Source organism: Oncorhynchus masou, chromosome 27 (assembly GCF_036934945.1).
Source record: "Oncorhynchus masou masou isolate Uvic2021 chromosome 27, UVic_Omas_1.1, whole genome shotgun sequence".
In the NCBI taxonomy this organism is placed as follows: domain Eukaryota; kingdom Metazoa; phylum Chordata; class Actinopteri; order Salmoniformes; family Salmonidae; genus Oncorhynchus; species Oncorhynchus masou.
The window spans coordinates 21,463,334-21,485,402 of NC_088238.1; the positions used below are offsets into that span (position 1 = coordinate 21,463,334).

Sequence of the window (22,069 nt, forward strand, 5' to 3'; positions counted from 1 at the left end):
GTTGAAAGATTTTTTTTTTTTCGATTTAGCCTATAAGCAGAACAAAGGTCGTTGTCCACGCTGGCTCATCAGTTCCAGCCTTTGGTATGTTATCACCCTTACAGGCAGTTGCAACAAAGTACCCCTCTTTGTTACGCTTGTTCAGCAACACAAATGGTTTCTATGGGCCATATTCATTGGCTTAATCCTCCAGCATTTGACACCTTTTTTTGTCGCCTCTCTGCAGCATTGTGTTTGAATGCTATGTCCAGCTGAGTGCATATGATGTTTCCAACTTGGTAATTGGCCCAGAAACTGTTGGAATAACGAATTGCAATAACTATACTACTATGTTCAAAACATTTTTGTTTGAGACCTCATCGCCTTTTTTGCTACTTCAGGCATGGATGTATGTTTATGATTCCGCCATTTCTTAGATAAACATAGGTCAAAATTAAACTTCAGGCTGTTTCTTACCGCTACTCTCATTGGTTGTTGCAATAGTGGATGTACTTCTCTGAGTTTAGCCTATTGCACAATGTGTTTTACCTAAAATCAATTAAAACCGTGGACATTCCATTGACAAACAAAGAAGTCCATTTCCCTTGACAGAAACTAGTGATTGTTTTTGAAATACTGCTCTACCATCCACTCCATTGGGGAAGAGAAGGACTGGATGTGTCTTCTCTGTAAATATGGGTATTCTTCACTGATGCCATGAGCAAGAATGGCTGTCCTGAAATACCTGTAAAACTGTAGGCCTGTCAGTGGATGGCTATGAAAGCTTTTGGTGAGGACATTGTCCCTGTGTTTTTGTTTTGATTTCCTGCTATTTTCTTCTAGTTGTACATGCTGATATTTATAAACTGGGTGGTTCAAATGCTGATTTGCTGACACCTGTGGTATACCACGAGTATGACAACTTTTATTTGTACTTTTCTAATTACGTTGGGAATCAGTTTATAATAACAATAAGGCACTTCTAGGTTTGTGGTCTATGGTTATATGGTATAAGCCTCTTCCTTGTTGTTGAGAGCCTGGGCCACATTCATCTGTATTGCTATGAATGATGAAACTGATTCGAAGCAAGTCGGGTCAAGTACTATGGCTGCAGGCTGCGATTTAGGTCTCCAAATATTCCTCTGAGTGAAATTATAAAGTTTGTGTAAAGTCGATCCCAGACCTGTGACGTCCAATATTTTGAACTCTTTTGAAAACGGTGTCTCCCAAAACCATTTACTGAAGAAAAATATAAACACAACATGTAAAGTGACATTTTCCATACACACAAAAATATGTTCTCCTTTCCATACGCACAAATTGTTTACATCCCTGTTAGTGAGCATTTCTCATTTGCCAAGATAATCCATCCATCTGATGTGGCATATCAATAAACTGTATTAAACCGCATGATCACTACTCAGGTACACCTTGTGCTGGGGACAATAAAAGGACACTAAAATGTACATTTTTGTCAACATAATGTCATAGATGTCTCAACTTTTGAGGATGTGTGCAATTTGCATGCTTGACTGCAAGTATAGTGTACACCAGAGGTGTTGCCGGAGAATTTCTCTACCATAAGCTGCCTCCAAAATCGTTTTAGATAATTTGGCAGTACATCCAACTGGCCTCACAACCGCAGGCCATGTGTAACCATGGCAGCCCATGCCCTCAACATCTGGCTTCTTCACCTGGGGGTAGTCTGAGACCAGGCACCCGGACAGCTGATGAAACTGTGGGTTTGTACAACAGAAGAATTTCTGCACAATCTCTCAGAAACAGCCTCAGGGAAGCTCCTCTGCATGCTCGTCATCCTCACCACTTGACCTGTCTGCAGTTTCGTGTCGTAACTGACTTCAGTGGGCAGATGCTCACCTTTCATGGCCACTGGCATGCTGGAGAATTGTGCTCTTCATGGATGAATCCCAGTTTCAACTGTTCCGAGCAGATGGCAGACGGTGTGTATAGCGTTGTGTGGGCGAGCAGTTTGCTGATGGCAATGTTGTGAACAGAGAGCCCCATGGTGGAGTTATGATATGGACAGGCCTAAGCTTACGGTCAATGAACACAATTACCTTTTATCAAGGACAATTTGAATGCACAGGGAACCTGTGACAAGATCCCGAGGTCCGTTGTCGTGTCATTCATCTTCCACCATCACCTCATGTTTCATGATAATACACGGACCCATGTCGCAAGGATCAGTACACAATTCCTGGAAGCTGAAAATGTCCCAGTTTCACCATGGACTGCATACTCACCAGACATATCACCCATTGAGCATGTTTGGGATGCACTGGATCGACGTGTACAGAGGACCACGTGTTCCAGTTCCCGACAATGTCCAGCAACTTCGCACAGCCATTGAAGAGGAGTGGGACAACATTCCACAGGCCACAATCAACAGCTTGATCAACACCATGCGAAGGAGATGTGTTGCTCTGCATGAGGCAAATAGTGGTCACACCAGATACTGACTGGATTTCTGATCCACGCTCCTACTGTTTTGAATGTATCTGTGACCAACAGATGCATATCTGTATTCCCAGTCATGTGAAGTCCATAGATTAGGGCTTAATGAATTTATTTCAATGGACTGATTTCCTCATATGAACTGCAGCTCAGTACAATCTTAGAAATTGTTGCATTTCTATTTTTGTTCAATGTATTAATAAGAAATAGAAATGGTCTCCCCCAATATCATGCATTCCTATACAAATATGTGCTATGTTACATGTTGTTGCTTCGGTTGTTGATCTCGCTCTCCGAGGCCGACGTGAGTAAGGTCTTTAATCAGGTAAACTGACACAAGGCCACAGGTCCGGACAGTATTCCAGGGCGCATTCTCAGGGAATGCGTAGATCAGATGGCAGGCATAGTCACGGTAATTTTCAACTTCTCCTTGTCCCATTCTGTCATCCCCATATTTTAAGATGACTTCCATCATTCGGTAATCATGAAGTGCTTTGAAAGGATGGTTATGGCACACATCAACTCCATCATTCCAGACACCTCCCTCTGTAACTGGATCCTGAACGTCCTGACGGACTGACCCCAGGCTGCCACGCTCACCCTCAACACATGGGCCCTACAGGGGTGTGTGTTTAGTCCCCTCCTGTACTCCCTGTTCACCCACGACTGTGTGGCCACGCACGACTCCAATACCATCAAGTTTGCCAATGACATGACTGTGGTAGGCCTGATCACCGGAGATGAGGAAACAGCCTACAGGTAGGAAGTCAGTAACCTGGCAGTCTGGTGCAAGGACAACAACCTCTCCCTCAATGTCAGGAAGTTGAAAAGGTTTGGCATGGGTCCTCAAAGTTCTACAGCTGCACCATTTGAGAGCATAATTACTAGTTGCGTCACTGCTTAGTGTGGCAATAGCACCGCCCTCGATCACATGGTGCTACAGAGGGTGTTGCAGGCAGCCCAGTACATCACAGGGGCAGGCGGTGTGAATGGAAGGTCTGGAAAATCATTAGACTCCAACCACCCAAGCCATAGACTGTTCTCTCTGCTTCCGTACTGCAAGCGGTACCGGTGCATCAAGTCTGACACCAACACGCTCCTGAATAGCTTCTGTCCCCAAGCCATAAGACCTCTAAATAGCTAACAGAATGGATACACAGACTTAATGAATTGACCCCTGTCTATGCGCACTCATAGGACTCTGCACTAACACTCCAACACCCATAATATGCACACACATATATATGGACTACGCGCACACACTCACAAACAATCATCATTTTGCTGCTGCTACAATTTAACTTTAAAAAAAAATCATATCCTGATGACTTGTCACCTTATTCCTAATAGTAATGTGGTGGTGATCGTCGGACTTTGTCGGTTGGCAACCAACTTTAAGGTGCATTACCACCAATGACTGGAGTGTGGACCGCAGTTCATCTATATGCTCCTAAAAACCAATGAGGAGATGGGAGAGGTGGGGACTTGCAGCACGTCTAAAATCGAGTTCAAGTTCTATTTTTCACCTGGCCATGCAGATGTTTGTTGACGCGGGTGAGCAGTTTAGATGAAATGATTGACTAACATCTATTTGTCAATTTATTTTGCAACGCAAGGTTGGCATGTTAGAGCTTGCAAGAAAGGCATTTCACTGTACTTGTGCGCGTGACATTTGAAACTTTGTTTGCGTGTTGGCACCCTGACCTGCTTCCTGTGTCAGCCGTTCAGGTTGGTAACCAGGTAACACACCCAGCCTCGTCAGATGACCGTGAGATATGCTAATAGAGGAGCAACAGGAAGGAATGTTCTAGATGAGGTCTAAACTCTAACACTCATTATAAATTGAGGTGTACTCATGGAGAGGAGGAAGATGTTTTTGGTTTCTGTTTGTTTACATATGAGTCTTTTCTGTTACTATACTTCTGTCACAAGTCTCAATTCTTCATCTGCCTCCTAGCTGCCCCACTAAACATACTTTGTTTAATTACATCCTGGTCAAGAGGTCACAGCCATATCAGTGATGCTGATAGTGCGTACATCAGCACAGGCATCACCTCCAGAAACGGTGGTGAATATTAAGGACTAAATCACTTCACGGACACCAAGCGTCCGTGTTTTACATTGTGTGGCGTTGATGGGCTGACCCTGTCCATGTGTGGACTTCATGGGGGGTGGCATACGGTAGGACGCACGCACAAACACAAAACATTGTTGCATTCTCCAGAAAGAAACCTGCATGTAAGCATTTCATTGGCCAGTGTATACCGTGTGTATCCTATAAAACCTAACACACACACAGTATAATGAGCAGTCTGTCAGCGGAGTGTACCGGCATCCTGCTGTCAGAGGAACAATCATTTGAGGAGTGCTATGAATGTTTGGGTGTATGCTGTCAAGTCTGTACAAGCAACATCTTGTCTTGTCTATATTAGGCCGACTAAGCCCAACCACATTGGTGTCGAGGTTTCTGTAGGTGGTCTATGTAACATTTTATGTAAAGCTTTATGGGTAGTACTTTATTTTACAGTACTAATGCGTCCACTTGTATTTCCCGGATGTTTGATAGGAAATTGTCTTTCTTGTACTTCAAATAGTTCAACACATGGTTGTTAATTACCTGTTACCAAATTTGTGGTAATAACTCTCAAATAAACAAACAAGCAATTCCTCGGTTATCACTATCTGCTATTTTACCTTGTCATTTATCACATCTGGTGATTTCTGTAGGTCGACTGTAAACTGAAGGGCTTATGAATTATGAGGAATTCAGTAGCTTCCACTTCTCCAGCACCGTCCCGTTAGATATACTACTGTTACTGGTCTCTTCCAGTAAAGTATCGGCCTGCATGTAGTTTGATTCCTAAATCTATTATCTATTGATCTGGATGTGGGCAGATGAATCCAGCTGATTTTGCTACATGGTGGGTTAATGCTCCTGTAACTTCCTGGGTTCCCTTGTGAGTCACTCACAGGCTCAACAGCTCCCAATGGTAACGAGGGATGGTGCCAGCTAATGTGGTTCACGGAGAGCGAACCAGGCCCAGCTGTAAGCCCATTCAGCCCTGTCCCTCACTGCCTCTTTCCCTCTGTCCCCCTCTCCCAGAGGACTGTGTGCCCTGCCCAGCCTAACTGAACCCCAGGCAGGACGTGCCCTGGTTCTTCTGGTGACTCAGACAGAAAACCCCTCTGATCATTAGATCTGAAAGCCCTTAACTTCGGGACAGGCGGAGAGACTGAGCTCTGAGAGAGTGGGAGGAACTCCAAACGCGATTCTTCCCACAATGGTATTATATAAAAGTCCAATTTAATCATCATTTAAGATTAAAATAAAACAGAGCTGTCATTTGGAATGAAGACTTGATTGTAGCCAATCCTACCACAGCACTTTAAAACTTTCCTTCATTGTCAACATGCATGTCCTCTTTACTGTCTGTGGAAAACCACCTTGGAGGAAGTTCCAGGAGAGATGGGTTGGATGGTTGGTGGGCTTTAGAAGTACTGTTCTGTAAACGTCCATTTAGTTTGCAGGCCTCAACAATTTTTCTTAAAATACATTCTTTTCCCAACCGCCAGAAAGCAGCTGCCTCGCTGTGGTTTTGGTCTGGCTCTTTCATGGGTGTATCAAATTGTGGGTGGGTAACATGACTCTGTCTATCCCAGCCCATGAGGTCCACTTTTCTGCCTTTGCTTTCTTTAATGGCCCATGTGGCTCAAATCAGGGCCATTAGACTTTAGTGATGTAATAGGGGTGTGGCCCTACCCCAGTAACTTTAGAGTTGAAGGACAGAGCAAGGTCAGTCAGTCCAGGCTGGAGCATTTGTTTGCCTTACTTAAAGAAATGTCATAAGGGAAAAGTACCTTGGCGATATCATTCAATAATTATTCGTACGACTTGCTAGCGTACATTTTGTTGACACTATGCAGGGTTTTGTGTCCCATATTGAGAAATCAAGTGTGTCGGTAAAACAGTAAAACGTATATCTAGAGGGAGGGTTCAGTGAACACACAACGGCCTGTAAAGAGGGTATGTTTATTCTAGATTGAGGCAGCCAGTCAGTGTGGTAGGGAGTGGAATGCTGTGTTGTGGCGCTGCCTTGGCACCGAGGCCCTTAGCAGAAGGAGGGAGGTGACTTTACCTGCTGCCAATGCTGTGTGTCTGTGTGCGCGCACGTTTGTTTTTATGTGTGTGTGTTACAGTGCACGTGTGTCTGCTGTCTCCTCTGGGGTTCTTAGTGGCAAGTGACTGTTTGGCTCCGGAGCAATGAGATGTGTTAGTCCTCCTCTCTAGGGCCAGGGCCACAGCGACATTTAATTTAAACAATTTGTCCTCCGGTGAAAGCCATTCCAATTAGGCTGAACAGTAGGAGGTACTTGCCTGGCACACTGTTAAAACACACACATTCTCACACACACTCTGTATCAGCATGCTCTAAGGCTCTGGAGAAAGGCTTGTCCACAGGAATTCACTTCTACATGTTGGTTTCAGGTTCTCTACTGCGTTAGGGAAAGTTCCAGGCCCCCAAGTTTCACTTGCCACAACGAGAAGCCCTGACGTGTGTGTGTGTGTGTGTGTGTGTGTGTGCGCGCGCATGTGCTCATTGTCTTGCTGTAATGTAATACTAGCTGGGTCTTGCGAGATGGGAAGATTGGGTGTTACAGAACTAGCTTCCTCCTGGCAACTCAGATGGGTGTTAGTACAGCCGGGACAGTTCTGAATCAATAGTGAAGAACTTTAATCACACTAGTAACAACAACATTGTATTAAAATGTTATATACTACTTTGGTAGTTGCATTTTATTGCATAGCAATGGCGTTTGTAGTTACACAACAAAAATTGGGACTTTTTTTTTAATCCACTACTGAACTTCTATAGAATTGGTAAGTAATACTAATGAGTAAAGTTTAGAATGACATGGCTACAGTTCCCCTTCTTCTGACTGTGTTTATTGTGTCCGAGCTGAGCAACCCCTATGGGAAGGGACTTAGCAAGCCCACGAAGCAAGTGAAAACAACATGTTTTGTTTTCAGGGACAACCCATATTTCCCAGTGGCCAGTGACTGTCCCTGAGTGGAAAAACCCACCGGTGGATGTTCTGTCGAGGAGGGGCCTGGCTTAGTCAATCTCCATGACACATCCTCTACTTATGTGTTATGGGGACATTGTGTGCAGTTTGGGGACATTTGCCTATCAATAATACATGCCTGGGCTATGGAGATGAGCCATCACTACACAATCACCCCTAATCCTCCTCAGCTGACCGTGTGGCGAGCACTGAGATGTCTTTGGTAACGGAGCCGGTTGCCATGGCAGTGTGACATGTGTGACGGAGGCACGGAGCCCCTAGCAGCAGCCAGGCCCAAGCAACGCTTATTCTGTGTTCCCTGCCTCTCATAGGAGTATTGCCATGTCAATCACCTCTCTGGCTCACACTCATTGGATGCTAGCTTTAGTGTCCACCCTCCCAGCTCTTGTCCTCGTGAGTGTTTTACACAGCCTATCAGTCAGTAATGTGTAATTCAATATAGAAGGCTTGTACCATCTTGAAGTAACACAATATCTGCTCATAGGCCCATTTAAGGCAAACCTTGGTTACAACTGGTGATCGTTGTCAGCTCTGATATACCACCAGAAAGATAACTAACTCATTTAATGTACAAAGTCCCAATGACCAGATATTAACTAGTTGATGGCAGCGTTGTGTTAGTGGTTGCTTGAAACTACTACAGGCTGCATGCTTCACTGCTGTTAATGAAGATGAGGACTGTACTGCCAGTGATTTGGCCTTTGCAATAATACTGAGGACCATAATGTATTCACCTCTGTCCCTTCACTGTACTCCCATCCCAATGCACGCACGCACTCACGCACTCACTCACACTCTGCACTCTCTGAATGTTACTGTGTTTTGCTGTGGTGCGGTTCATTCAGTGAGTCTTGCGACGTTGCCTGAGATGGGTCATTGGTTCCTTCTGCAGTCGGTAGGTCCATAATGCTGTGTTAGTGCTGCTGTTGAAATGTGCCGATAAAGGGAGAGGTGGGGAGGGTCCGTATCGACCGGACGGCTGCAGAGCGACGCTTTGGGTCAGAGACGTCAATACAGAAACACAGGAAGGGAAATGATCAGAGTGTTTGACCACCTCGGGGTTCTCCACAATGGTCCATTTCAAAAAGAGTTGCATAATGGCCTGTAATGAGTAGCTCTTTACAATTGGACTTTTCTTTCTCAGTATGTCAGTGTTATCCCAAACCAGGCAATCAACATTATGATCAGTGTTGGCTTGAAATTCCCCTGCAGATTCGGAACACATCACTCTTATCGCATAATTGCAATTAGTTCCATTATAGGCTTTGACTGGTTTGGTAAATGTGTTCTCTCTCTCAGGTGCTGGTGAGTCGGGGAAGAGCACAATAGTCAAGCAGATGAAGTGAGTATGTTCCTTCCATTCTTCCAGATGCCATATCTGCCACACCATCAAAACAAAGCATTGTTTTTGCCCTTCTGTGTGGACAGTTCTCATAAATGAGTCATTGTTATTGTCCTAGTGCCCCATTCAATTCAGATGCTGTAAACATTGTTACCTGGATAGTGTTGTTATCAATGTTCGCTTTCCCACCCCTGTCATGTTATGATGGAAAGGTTGCATGGGGTTGGTTATTGGACTGCTATTTTCCTGTCATTTTCTGCTGTTAATAAAAATGAATGTGTTCTCAAAAACAAAGTGTTGCTACATGTTTCTCCTTGTGATTGCTACATGTTTCTCCTTGTGACTGACTGTGTCGTGTTGCTCCATGTTCCTCATGTTGACTGACTGTGTTGCTCCGTGTTCCTCATGGTGGCTGACTGTGTCGTGTTGCTCCGTGTTCCTCATGTTGACTGACTGTGTTGTGTTGCTCCGTGTTCCTCATGGTGGCTGACTGTGTCGTGTTGCTCCGTGTTCCTCATGTTGACTGACTGTGTTGTGTTGCTCCGTGTTCCTCATTGTGGCTGACTGTGTCGTGTTGCTCCGTGTTCCTCATGTTGACTGACTGTGTTGTGTTGCTCCGTGTTCCTCAAGTTGACTGACTGTGTTGCTCCGTGTTCCTCATGGTGGCTGACTGTGTCGTGTTGCTCCGTGTTCCTCATGGTGGCTGACTGTGTCGTGTTGCTCCGTGTTTCTCATGGTGGCTGACTGTGTTGCTCCGTGTTCCTCATGGTGGCTGACTGTGTCGTGTTGCTCCGTGTTCCTCATGTTGGCTGACTGTGTCGTGTTGCTCCGTGTTCCTCATGGTGGCTGACTGTGTCGTATTGCTCCGTGTTCCTCATGGTGGCTGACTGTGTTGCTCCGTGTTCCTCATGGTGGCTGACTGTGACGTGTTGCTCCGTGTTCCTCATGGTGGTTGACTGTGTCGTATTGCTCCGTGTTCCTCATGGTGGCTGACTGTGTTGCTCCGTGTTCCTCAAGTTTACTGACTGTGTTGCTCCGTGTTCCTCATGGTGGCTGACTGTGTCGTGTTGCTCCGTGTTCCTCATGGTGGCTGACTGTGTTGCTCCGTGTTCCTCATGGTGGCTGACTGTGTCGTGTTGCTCCGTGTTCCTCAAGTTGACTGACTGTGTCGTATTGCTCCGTGTTCCTCATGTTGGCTGACTGTGTCGTGTTGCTCCGTGTTCCTCATGTTGGCTGACTGTGTCGTTGTTCCGTGTTCCTCATGGTGGCTGACTGTGTTGCTCCGTGTTCCTCAAGTTGACTGACTGTGTTGCTCCGTGTTCCTCAAGTTTACTGACTGTGTTGCTCCGTGTTCCTCATGGTGGCTGACTGTGTCGTGTTGCTCCGTGTTCCTCAAGTTGACTGACTGTGTTGCTCCGTGTTCCTCATGGTGGCTGACTGTGTTGCTCCGTGTTCCTCAAGTTGACTGACTGTGTCGTATTGCTCCGTGTTCCTCATGTTGGCTGACTGTGTCGTGTTGCTCCGTGTTCCTCATGGTGGCTGACTGTGTCGTGTTGCTCCGTGTTCCTCAAGTTTACTGACTGTGTTGCTCCGTGTTCCTCATGGTGGCTGACTGTGTCGTGTTGCTCCGTGTTCCTCAAGTTGACTGACTGTGTTGCTCCGTGTTCCTCATGGTGGCTGACTGTGTTGCTCCGTGTTCCTCATGGTGGCTGACTGTGTCGTGTTGCTCCGTGTTCCTCATGGTGGCTGACTGTGTCGTGTTGCTCCGTGTTCCTCATGTTGGCTGACTGTGTCGTGTTGCTCCGTGTTCCTCATGGTGGCTGACTGTGTCGTGTTGCTCCGTGTTTCTCATGGTGGCTGACTGTGTTGCTCCGTGTTCCTCATGGTGGCTGACTGTGTCGTGTTGCTCCGTGTTCCTCATGGTGGCTGACTGTGTCGTATTGCTCCGTGTTCCTCATGTTGGCTGACTGTGTCGTGTTTCGTGTTCCTCATGGTGGCTGACTGTGTCGTGTTGCTCCGTGTTTCTCATGGTGGCTGACTGTGTTGCTCCGTGTTCCTCATGGTGGCTGACTGTGTCGTGTTGCTCCGTGTTCCTCAAGTTGACTGACTGTGTTGCTCCGTGTTCCTCATGGTGGCTGACTGTGTTGCTCCGTGTTCCTCATGGTGGCTGACTGTGTCGTGTTGCTCCGTGTTCCTCAAGTTGACTGACTGTGTCGTATTGCTCCGTGTTCCTCATGGTGGCTGACTGTGTCGTGTTGCTCCGTGTTCCTCATGGTGGCTGACTGTGTCGTATTGCTCCGTGTTCCTCATGTTGGCTGACTGTGTCGTGTTGCTCCGTGTTCCTCATGGTGGCTGACTGTGTCGTGTTGCTCCGTGTTTCTCATGGTGGCTGACTGTGTTGCTCCGTGTTCCTCATGGTGGCTGACTGTGTCGTGTTGCTCCGTGTTCCTCAAGTTGACTGACTGTGTTGCTCCGTGTTCCTCATGGTGGCTGACTGTGTTGCTCCGTGTTCCTCATGGTGGCTGACTGTGTCGTGTTGCTCCGTGTTCCTCAAGTTGACTGACTGTGTCGTATTGCTCCGTGTTCCTCATGTTGGCTGACTGTGTCGTGTTGCTCCGTGTTCCTCATGGTGGCTGACTGTGTCGTATTGCTCCGTGTTCCTCATGTTGGCTGACTGTGTCGTGTTGCTCCGTGTTCCTCATGGTGGCTGACTGTGTCGTGTTGCTCCGTGTTCCTCATGGTGGCTGACTGTGTTGCTCCGTGTTCCTCATGGTGGCTGACTGTGTCGTGTTGCTCCGTGTTCCTCAAGTTGACTGACTGTGTTGCTCCGTGTTCCTCATGGTGGCTGACTGTGTTGCTCCGTGTTCCTCAAGTTGACTGACTGTGTCGTATTGCTCCGTGTTCCTCATGTTGGCTGACTGTGTCGTGTTGCTCCGTGTTGCTCCGTGTTCCTCATGGTGGCTGACTGTGTCGTGTTGCTCCGTGTTTCTCATGGTGGCTGACTGTGTTGCTCCGTGTTCCTCATGGTGGCTGACTGTGTCGTGTTGCTCCGTGACTGACTGACTGTGTTGCTCCGTGTTCCTCATGGTGGCTGACTGTGTTGCTCCGTGTTCCTCATGGTGGCTGACTGTGTTGCTCCGTGTTCCTCATGGTGGCTGACTGTGTCGTGTTGCTCCGTGTTCCTCAAGTTGACTGGCTGACTGACTGTCGTGTTGCTCCGTGTTCCTCATGTTGGCTGACTGTGTCGTGTTGCTCCGTGTTCCTCATGTTGGCTGACCGTGTTGCTCCGTGTTCCTCATGGTGGCTGACTGTGTTGCTCCGTGTTCCTCAAGTTGGCTGACTGTGTTGCTCCGTGTTCCTCAAGTTTACTGACTGTGTTGCTCCGTGTTCCTCATGGTGGCTGACTGTGTCGTGTTGCTCCGTGTTCCTCAAGTTGACTGACTGTGTTGCTCCGTGTTCCTCATGGTGGCTGACTGTGTTGCTCCGTGTTCCTCATGGTGGCTGACTGTGTTGCTCCGTGTTCCTCATGGTGGCTGACTGTGTCGTATTGCTCCGTGTTCCTCATGTTGGCTGACTGTGTCGTATTGCTCCGTGTTCCTCATGTTGGCTGACTGTGTCGTGTTGCTCCGTGTTCCTCATGGTGGCTGACTGTGTCGTGTTGCTCCGTGTTTCTCATGGTGGCTGACTGTGTTGCTCCGTGTTCCTCATGGTGGCTGACTGTGTCGTGTTGCTCCGTGTTCCTCAAGTTGACTGACTGTGTTGCTCCGTGTTCCTCATGGTGGCTGACTGTGTCGTGTTGCTCCGTGTTTCTCATGGTGGCTGACTGTGTTGCTCCGTGTTCCTCATGGTGGCTGACTGTGTCGTATTGCTCCGTGTTCCTCATGGTGGCTGACTGTGTTGCTCCGTGTTCCTCATGGTGGCTGACTGTGTCGTGTTGCTCCGTGTTTCTCATGGTGGCTGACTGTGTTGCTCCGTGTTCCTCATGGTGGCTGACTGTGTCGTGTTGCTCCGTGTTCCTCAAGTTGACTGACTGTGTTGCTCCGTGTTCCTCAAGTTGACTGACTGTGTTGCTCCGTGTTCCTCATGGTGGCTGACTGTGTCGTGTTGCTCCGTGTTTCTCATGGTGGCTGACTGTGTTGCTCCGTGTTCCTCATGGTGGCTGACTGTGTCGTATTGCTCCGTGTTCCTCATGGTGGCTGACTGTGTTGCTCCGTGTTCCTCATGGTGGCTGACTGTGACGTGTTGCTCCGTGTTCCTCATGGTGGTTGACTGTGTCGTATTGCTCCGTGTTCCTCATGGTGGCTGACTGTGTTGCTCCGTGTTCCTCAAGTTTACTGACTGTGTTGCTCCGTGTTCCTCATGGTGGCTGACTGTGTCGTGTTGCTCCGTGTTCCTCAAGTTGACTGACTGTGTTGCTCCGTGTTCCTCATGGTGGCTGACTGTGTTGCTCCGTGTTCCTCATGGTGGCTGACTGTGTCGTGTTGCTCCGTGTTCCTCAAGTTGACTGACTGTGTCGTATTGCTCCGTGTTCCTCATGTTGGCTGACTGTGTCGTGTTGCTCCGTGTTCCTCATGTTGGCTGACTGTGTCGTTGTTCCGTGTTCCTCATGGTGGCTGACTGTGTTGCTCCGTGTTCCTCATGTTGGCTGACTGTGTTGTGTTGTTCCTCATGTTGGCTGACTGTGTCGTGTTGCTCCGTGTTCCTCATGGTGGCTGACTGTGTCGTGTTGCTCCGTGTTCCTCATTGTGGCTGACTGTGTTGCTCCGTGTTCCTCAAGTTGACTGACTGTGTTGCTCCGTGTTCCTCAAGTTTACTGACTGTGTTGCTCCGTGTTCCTCATGGTGGCTGACTGTGTCGTGTTGCTCCGTGTTCCTCAAGTTGACTGACTGTGTCGTATTGCACCGTGTTCCTCATGTTGGCTGACTGTGTCGTGTTGCTCCGTGTTCCTCATGTTGGCTGACTGTGTCGTTGTTCCGTGTTCCTCATGGTGGCTGACTGTGTTGCTCCGTGTTCCTCATGTTGGCTGACTGTGTTGTGTTGTTCCTCATGTTGGCTGACTGTGTCGTGTTGCTCCGTGTTCCTCATGGTGGCTGACTGTGTCGTGTTGCTCCGTGTTCCTCATTGTGGCTGACTGTGTTGCTCCGTGTTCCTCATGTTGACTGACTGTGCTGTTCCGTGTTCCTCATGGTGGCTGACTGTGTCGTGTTGCTCCGTGTTCCTCATGGTGGCTGACTGTAGTTGTGTTGCTCCGTGTTCCTCATGGTGGTTGACTGTGTTGTGTTGCTCCGTGTTCCTCATGGTGGCTGACTGTAGTTGTGTTGTTCCTCATGGTGGCTGACTGTAGTTGTGTTGCTCCGTGTTCCTCATGGTGGTTGACTGTAGTGTGTGGCTCCGTGTTCCTCATGGTGGTTGACTGTGTTGTGTTGCTCCGTGTTCCTCATGGTGGCTGACTGTGTTGTGTTGCTCCGTGTTCCTCATGGTGGTTGACTGTGTTGTGTTGCTCCGTGTTCCTCATGGTGGTTGACTGTGTTGTGTTGCTCCGTGTTCCTCATGGTGGCTGACTGTAGTTGTGTTGCTCCGTGTTCCTCATGGTGGTTGACTGTGTTGTGTTGCTCCGTGTTCCTCATGGTGGTTGACTGTGTTGTGTTGCTCCGTGTTCCTCATGGTGGCTGACTGTGTTGTGTTGCTCCGTGTTCCTCATGGTGGCTGACTGTAGTTGTTGTTCCTCATGGTGGCTGACTGTAGTTGTGTTGCTCCGTGTTCCTCATGGTGGTTGACTGTGTTGTTGCTCCGTGTTCCTCATGGTGGCTGACTGTAGTTGTGTTGTTCCTCATGGTGGCTGACTGTAGTTGTGTTGCTCCGTGTTCCTCATGGTGGCTGACTGTAGTTGTGTTGCTCCGTGTTCCTCATGGTGGCTGACTGTAGTTGTGTTGCTCCTCATGGTGGCTGACTGTAGTTGTGTTGCTCCTCATGGTGGCTGACTGTAGTTGTGTTGCTCCTCATGGTGGCTGACTGTAGTTGTGTTGCTCCTCATGGTGGCTGACTGTAGTTGTGTTGCTCCGTGTTCCTCATGGTGGTTGACTGTGTTGTGTTGCTCCGTATTCCTCATGGTGGTTGACTGTGTTGTTGCTCCGTGTTCCTCATGGTGGCTGACTGTGTTGTTGCTCCGTGTTCCTCATGGTGGCTGACTGTAGTTGTGTTGCTCCGTGTTCCTCATGGTGGTTGACTGTAGTTGTGTTGCTCCGTGTTCCTCATGGTGGTTGACTGTGTTGTTGCTCCGTGTTCCTCATGGTGGCTGACTGTAGTTGTGTTGCTCCTCATGGTGGTTGACTGTAGTTGTGTTGCTCCTCATGGTGGCTGACTGTAGTTGTGTTGCTCCTCATGGTGGCTGACTGTAGTTGTGTTGCTCCTCATGGTGGCTGACTGTAGTTGTGTCCTCCGTCCCGTGTGTCAGGATCATCCACGAGGCAGGCTACTCGGAGGAGGAGTGTAAACAGTACAGGGCTGTGGTCTACAGCAACACCATCCAGTCCATCATCGCTGTCATCCGAGCCATGGGACGACTCAAGATCGACTTTGGAGATGCCGCCAGAGCCGTGAGTGGGCTAGACATGATGATGATGATGGATTGCATTTATCAAAGCCTTCTGACTAAAACTATAAACACACCCAATCACATGCCCAACGCTGATGATGCCATGGCAGTATTATTAATGCTATTGATGGTTATGATGGCAGGGATGATTTGCGCAGTGGGACTGATGGTGACGATTTGATGGTAATAGTGATGGTTGTGCTGACGGTCTGCTCTCTCACAGGATGATGCGAGACAGCTGTTTGTGCTGGCGGGGTCGGCAGAGGAAGGCTTCATGACAGCGGAGCTGGCCGGGGTCATCAAACGCCTGTGGAAGGACGGAGGGGTACAGGCCTGCTTCAGCCGCTCACGAGAGTACCAGCTCAACGACTCTGCAGCATAGTGGGTCACACACACACACCACCTTGTCCTGCTCAGACAGTCTGCTCCCCTTGGTCTGATACACACACACACACACACACACACACACACACACACACACACACACACACACACACACACACACACACACACACACACACACACACACACACACACACACACACACACACAGAGCTCCTGAAGTTCCTCTTCTTCCTTAATTCTCTTCTGCTGGAAGTAAATACATTCTCATTCCTCTGCAAAAACCAAAGGCCTTGAGCAGTCCACTTATTACAGATGCCCGCCCACTCTCTGGCAGACATGTATATCTCTACTGCCTACAGTCCAGTCCGCTTGGTGTTTCAACCTTGAGTGAGACTGTCAATATTTGTTTTGTGTGGGGGTGTCAAACCTGTAGCAGGACTGTAACACGCAGGCTGCTGCGTGTCTGCTGAGTCCTTGACCTTAGACAGCTACATGAGCTAAATGCTAACAGCAGATTAGCCAGGGCTGTTGTGTTTACCAAACCCTGGTAGCAAAACACCACAGACAGAAGAGCTAGGAAACATGTCCAAATCCCTTTGTCAGTGGGCAGCGTTTGAGCTCGAAACTCCCTCGGTTCAGTTGTTTTTTCCTGAAGTGGTTGTTCTTTTTCCGTACGCATTGTGCCACAGCCTTTCCATTAGCCAGTGAAGTCACCAGAGGAGCAGCCCCTGCGGTGTGCCATGAGAAACCCCTCTACCTTGTTTTGGAACGGAACAGACTTCACCGATTGGCTCTCTGGCCTCTGGTGCCGCAGCTGCTGGCCATTTCCAAATCAATACCCAGAATCCTTTTGGCCAGGGCTACCACACACACATAGAGGCACACATACCAGCGTCACGTAGCCTGCCTACCGGCCTCTACAGCGAGGCAGCTGACGCCGATCTCTGCTGTTTGTTTGTGTTAAAACACCAGTGCTGCTGAGTAGTGTGTAATTACTGCTGCCGTGATCTTTTGGAAGAGTAACACAGGGTAGGCTGTTTGAGCTAGGTGGGGGTTCTACTGTAGATTATACTGTTGAGGAAGGGGCAGGTGTGTGCGACAAGTCCAGAACTGAGCCCTATGTGGAAATATTGGATGAGGGACCATTCTGAGGCAACAGAAGGGGGCACTGATAGTGTGGAAGAGAGTGAAAAAAATGTCACTTGTTTTTCCCAGTTCAAGATATAGAAGCAGACATGGTTCATGGCCAAACAAGATCTGTTTATTATTAGAATAGCTTATTGTCCTATTGTTCCATTGAAGTATGTGTATTGGATGCATTGACTCCCATCTAAACATTCTCTCTCTCCCCCTCCCTTCTCCAGTTACTTAAACGATTTGGACAGGATATCCCAAGCCACCTATATCCCGACCCAGCAGGATGTCCTGAGGACTAGAGTCAAAACCACAGGCATTGTGGAGACACATTTCACCTTCAAGGACCTCCACTTCAAGTGAGCACTTCCCCCAAATCCCTTTTTAAGTGTAGTCATATTCCATACCTTAAACAGGATAACTCAATCTACTTCCCTACTGTGCGTATTGAATCTCTCAAACCCATAGAAATGTCCTTAGTCCGGTGGTTCATTGTGACAGAGCTGAACAATACGACATCAGCAGTGAATCATATCTGTTCTAGTGTTCCATTGGCTGATGCCAGAGAAGAAAGGGGAACAATTGGCTCAATGGTCAATACCCATATTTCCAGTGTTGTGGATTAGTGAACTACATGTAGTTCAACTAGTAATTGAACTGCATTTTACAGTAGCTTGGTGGTAGTTCAACTACATTCAAATCTAGGTAGTGTTTTGAGTAGTGAACTGTTTTACCATGTAGGGGTATAGCTAACTACTGGAACTACACACTACTTCTCTACCATGCAGTGGTGTGGCGAACTACTGGAATTACACACTACTTCTTTACCATGTAGCGGTGTGGCGAACTACTGGAACTACACACTACTTCTTTACCATGTAGTGGTGTGGCGAACTACTGGAACTACACACTACTTCTTTACCATGTAGCGGTGTGGCGAACTACTGGAACTACACACTACTTCTTTACCATGTAGCGGTGTAGCTAACTACTGGAACTACACACTACTTCTTTACCATGTAGCGGTGTAGCTAACTACTGGAACTACACACTACTTCTTTACCATGTAGTGGTGTAGCGAACTACTGGAACTACACACTACTTCTTTACCGTGTAGCTAACTACTTACTGGAGCTGCACACTACTTCTTTACCATGCAGTGGTGTAGCTGACTACTGGAACTACACACTACTTCTTTACCATGCAGTGGTGTAGCTGACTACTGGAACTACACACTACTTCTTTACCATGCAGTGGTGTAGCTGCTACTGGAACTACACACTACTTCTTTACCATGTAGCGGTGTATCTGACTACTGGAACTACACACTACTTCTTTACCATGCAGTGGTGTAGCTGCTACTGGAACTACACACTACTTCTTTACCATGTAGCGGTGTAGCTGACTACTGGAACTACACACTACTTCTTTACCATGCAGCGGTGTAGCTGACTACTGGAACTACACACTACTTCATTACCATGCAGCGGTGTAGCTGACTACTGGAACTACACACTACTTCTTTACCATGCAGCGGTGTAGCTGACTACTGGAACTACACACTACTTCTTTTGCAACAAACAAAATCATACCTGTCTAATTGTCACTTGAAACAGTTGTGTTATATTGGATAAATTACACATTCAAAGTAACTTTAGTTAACTATGTTTTCCTTAATGGCAGCATTAGTGTAGCTTATCTTCTTCCAGTGTGAAGTAATCGGTAGCTCGGTAAACTATATTTTCAGAGTAGCTTCCACAACACTGCATATTTAGTTGTTTTATCATGTCTGTCCCCCACTCCACATCCTAGTTGAATAGCAAGCCCTTTAAAAATGCTCTTCCTCAACAGTTTGTTCAGCCAAGCCACTCAGTGCAACTCAGCAGAGAACTGTGGAGCCATTCCAACGCAAACCATATCTAAGTACATTAGAGCCCCACAGCCATCTGTGTGCCAATGGGTGGAAACTGGCTCACAAAGCGGGTGACATTATTAGGGCTTGTTCCCTTGGGTTACGTTAATGGGTTATACAGCTCAAAGTGCAAATTGGTAAGGGTATAAACAAGAATATGTTATTTAAAATACAAAAACATTACATTTAACAAAGTGTATGCATTTATACCCCCCAAAAATGATTACCCTCCCTTCTAAATATTTTATTCTGTGTTGAACATTTCTACTGTGTACCGTCTCTCCACAACACAGAAAAGCCTCCAAAAAATGAATGTATTCTCTGTCATTTCCATCTGGTGGCCTGTTTAACCATCTAACACTTAAACCCAGAACCCCAGGCCACAGCTCTGTTTTCTCTAGTGGCCAATGGCCAATAAAGTTGTTTGTCTTGTGTGCGACATGCATGGAAACATACTCCGTTTACATTGTCTGGTGCATTATCCGCCACTTCCTCCTCAGGATGTTTGATGTTGGAGGTCAGAGGTCCGAGAGGAAGAAGTGGATACACTGCTTCGAGGGTGTCACTGCCATCATCTTCTGTGTGGCGCTCAGCGACTATGATCTGGTGCTGGCTGAAGATGAGGAGATGGTGAGTTCCTGTCCAACGATGGACATTAAATAAGAGTACATGTACAGTACCAGTCAAAAGTTTGGAAACACCTACTCATTCAAGGGTTTCTTTATTTTTACTATTTTCTACATTGTAGAATAATAGTGAAGACCTCAAAACTGTGAAATAACACATGGAATCATGTAGTAACCAAAAAAGTGTTAAACAAATCAAAATGTATTTTAGATTCTTCAAAGTAGCTACCCTTTACCTTGATAACAGCTTTGTACACGCTTGGCATTCTGTCAACCAGCTTCACCTGGAATGCATTTCCAACAGTCTTGAAGGAGTTCCCACATACGCTGAGCACTTGTTGGCTGCTTTTCCTTCACTCTGCGGTCCAATTAATCCCAAACCATCTCATTTGGGTTGAGGTTGGGTGATCTGATGCAGCACTCCATCACTCTCCTTCTTAGTCAAATAGCCCTTACACAGCCTGGAGGTGTTGGGTTATTGTCCTGTTGAAAAACAAATGATAGTCCCACTATGCGCAAACCAGATGGGATGTCGTATCGCTGCAGAATGCTCTGTTAGCCATGCTGGTTAAGTTTGTCTTGAATTCGAAATCAATCATTGACAGTGTCACCAGCAAAGCACCCCCCCCCCCCACCCGCACACACTCACATCAGCCGCTTCATGGTGGAAACCACACATGCGGAGGTCATCCGTGCTTCTCTCAAAGACACAGCGGTTGGAACCAAACATCTCAAATTTGGACTCATCAGACCAAAGGACAGATTTCCACCGGTCTGATGTCCATTGCTCGTGTCTCTTGGCCCAAGCAAGTATATTCTTCTTATTAGTGTCCTTTAGTAGTGGTTTCTTTGCAGCAAATCGACCATGAAGGCCTGATTCACGCAGTCTCCTCTGAACAGTTGATGTTGAGATGTCTTACTTGAACTCTTTGAAGCATTTATTTGGGCTGCAATTTCTGAGGCTGGTAACTCTAATGAACTTATCCTCTGCAGCAGAGGTAACTCTGGGTCTTCCTTTCCTGTGTCAGTTTCATCATAGTGTTTGATGGTTTTTGTGAATGCACTTGAAGAAACTTTCAAAGTTCTTGAACTTTTACGGATTGACTTACCTTCATGTCTTAAATGAATGATGGACTATCGTTTCTCTTTGCTTATTTGAGTTGTTCTTGCCATAATATCGACTTGGTCTTTTATCAAATAGGGCTATCTACTGTATACCACCCCTATTTTTGTCACAACACAACTGATTGGCTCAAACGCATTAAGAAGGAAAGAAATTCCACAAACTAACTTTTAATAAGCCACACCTGTTAATTGAAATGCATTCCAGGTGACTACCTCATGAAGCTGGTTGAGAGAATGCCAAGTGTGCAAAACTGTCAAGGAAAAGGGTGGCTACTTTGAAAAATATAAAATATATTTTGATTTGTTGAAGACTTTGGGTTACTACATGATTCCATATGTGTTATTTCATAGTTTGATGTCTTCACTATTATTCTATAAAGCTCTATAAACTCTGGAATGAGGAGTGTGTCCAAATGTTTGACTGGTACTGTATATCTGTATGACACCAGCCAAATCCTGAACAAAAAATCGTTCTCAATATAATATTTACATTGAACATGCATTTTAGTGCCTGGCTGAGCTTCATTCTGGGTGTGTGAAACTGTCTCTACGAGTCCAAACGTGTTTCTGAGTTTATCTCGATAGTCTAAAGAGGCTTTTTCTCCTCAACTCCTTTCCTTCATCTGCACTGATCTGAAAACTTAGGATAAAGCAATATGGTGGACGTCCTAGCAGGTTTTTGCTTTCACCTGTCCCCTTATTCCACATCAGTGCAGGTGAAGTTCTGTAGCTCGAAGCCTCACAAAAGCTATTGTCCAATGTTGCCTTCTTCTCGCCCCAGAACCGGATGCATGAGAGCATGAAGCTGTTTGACTCCATCTGCAACAACAAGTGGTTCACAGACACCTCCATCATCCTCTTCCTCAACAAGAAAGACCTGTTTGAGGAGAAAATCAAGAAGAGTCCTCTAACTATCTGTTACCCAGAATACGCAGGTACAGTAACACAGCCAACCAGCCATGGTAGACTGTTTATAGAATGATTGGGGATAACTGTGAATTGTGTGTGACTTATCGCTGGAGTTGTCTGTACATTTTTCAATGATTTCTTTGTCATTTGCACACCTGAACAAATATAATTGAATGTCTACATGATTGGAAAGAGGATCTCATATAAACATATAGAGCCGGTAATATAGTGTAGTTACTGAACATATGCAGATGGTATGTTCCACCACATCGGTGGTGTGACAGGAGACGTTCAACAGACATTGGTCACTTCTACCCTTTTTAAAAACTTCTTCGGGATCGGTGTTCATTCCATGGGACGGTTGCGCTAATGTAGGCTAATGCGATTAGCATGATGTTGTAAGAAAGAAGAACATTTCCCAGGACATAGACATATCTGATATTGGCAGAATGCTTAAATTCTTGTTATCTAACTGCACTGTCCAATTTACAGGAGATATTACGGTGAAATAATACCATGCTATTGTTTGAGGAGAGTGCACA

General features: G+C 46.8%; 1 protein-coding gene across 1 annotated transcript in view; it reads left to right on the top strand.

The window, feature by feature from the left end:
* LOC135515782 (guanine nucleotide-binding protein G(i) subunit alpha-1) overlaps window positions 1-22,069 on the top strand; it is a 28,560-nt gene that overhangs the window by 789 nt on the left and 5,702 nt on the right. The window contains exons 2-7 of the mRNA XM_064939513.1: window positions 8,839-8,881; window positions 15,336-15,477; window positions 15,700-15,857; window positions 17,186-17,314; window positions 19,368-19,497; window positions 21,400-21,553. Coding sequence (XP_064795585.1) covers window positions 8,839-8,881; window positions 15,336-15,477; window positions 15,700-15,857; window positions 17,186-17,314; window positions 19,368-19,497; window positions 21,400-21,553 — 756 coding nt within the window. The remainder of the gene's footprint in view (window positions 1-8,838; window positions 8,882-15,335; window positions 15,478-15,699; window positions 15,858-17,185; window positions 17,315-19,367; window positions 19,498-21,399; window positions 21,554-22,069) is intronic.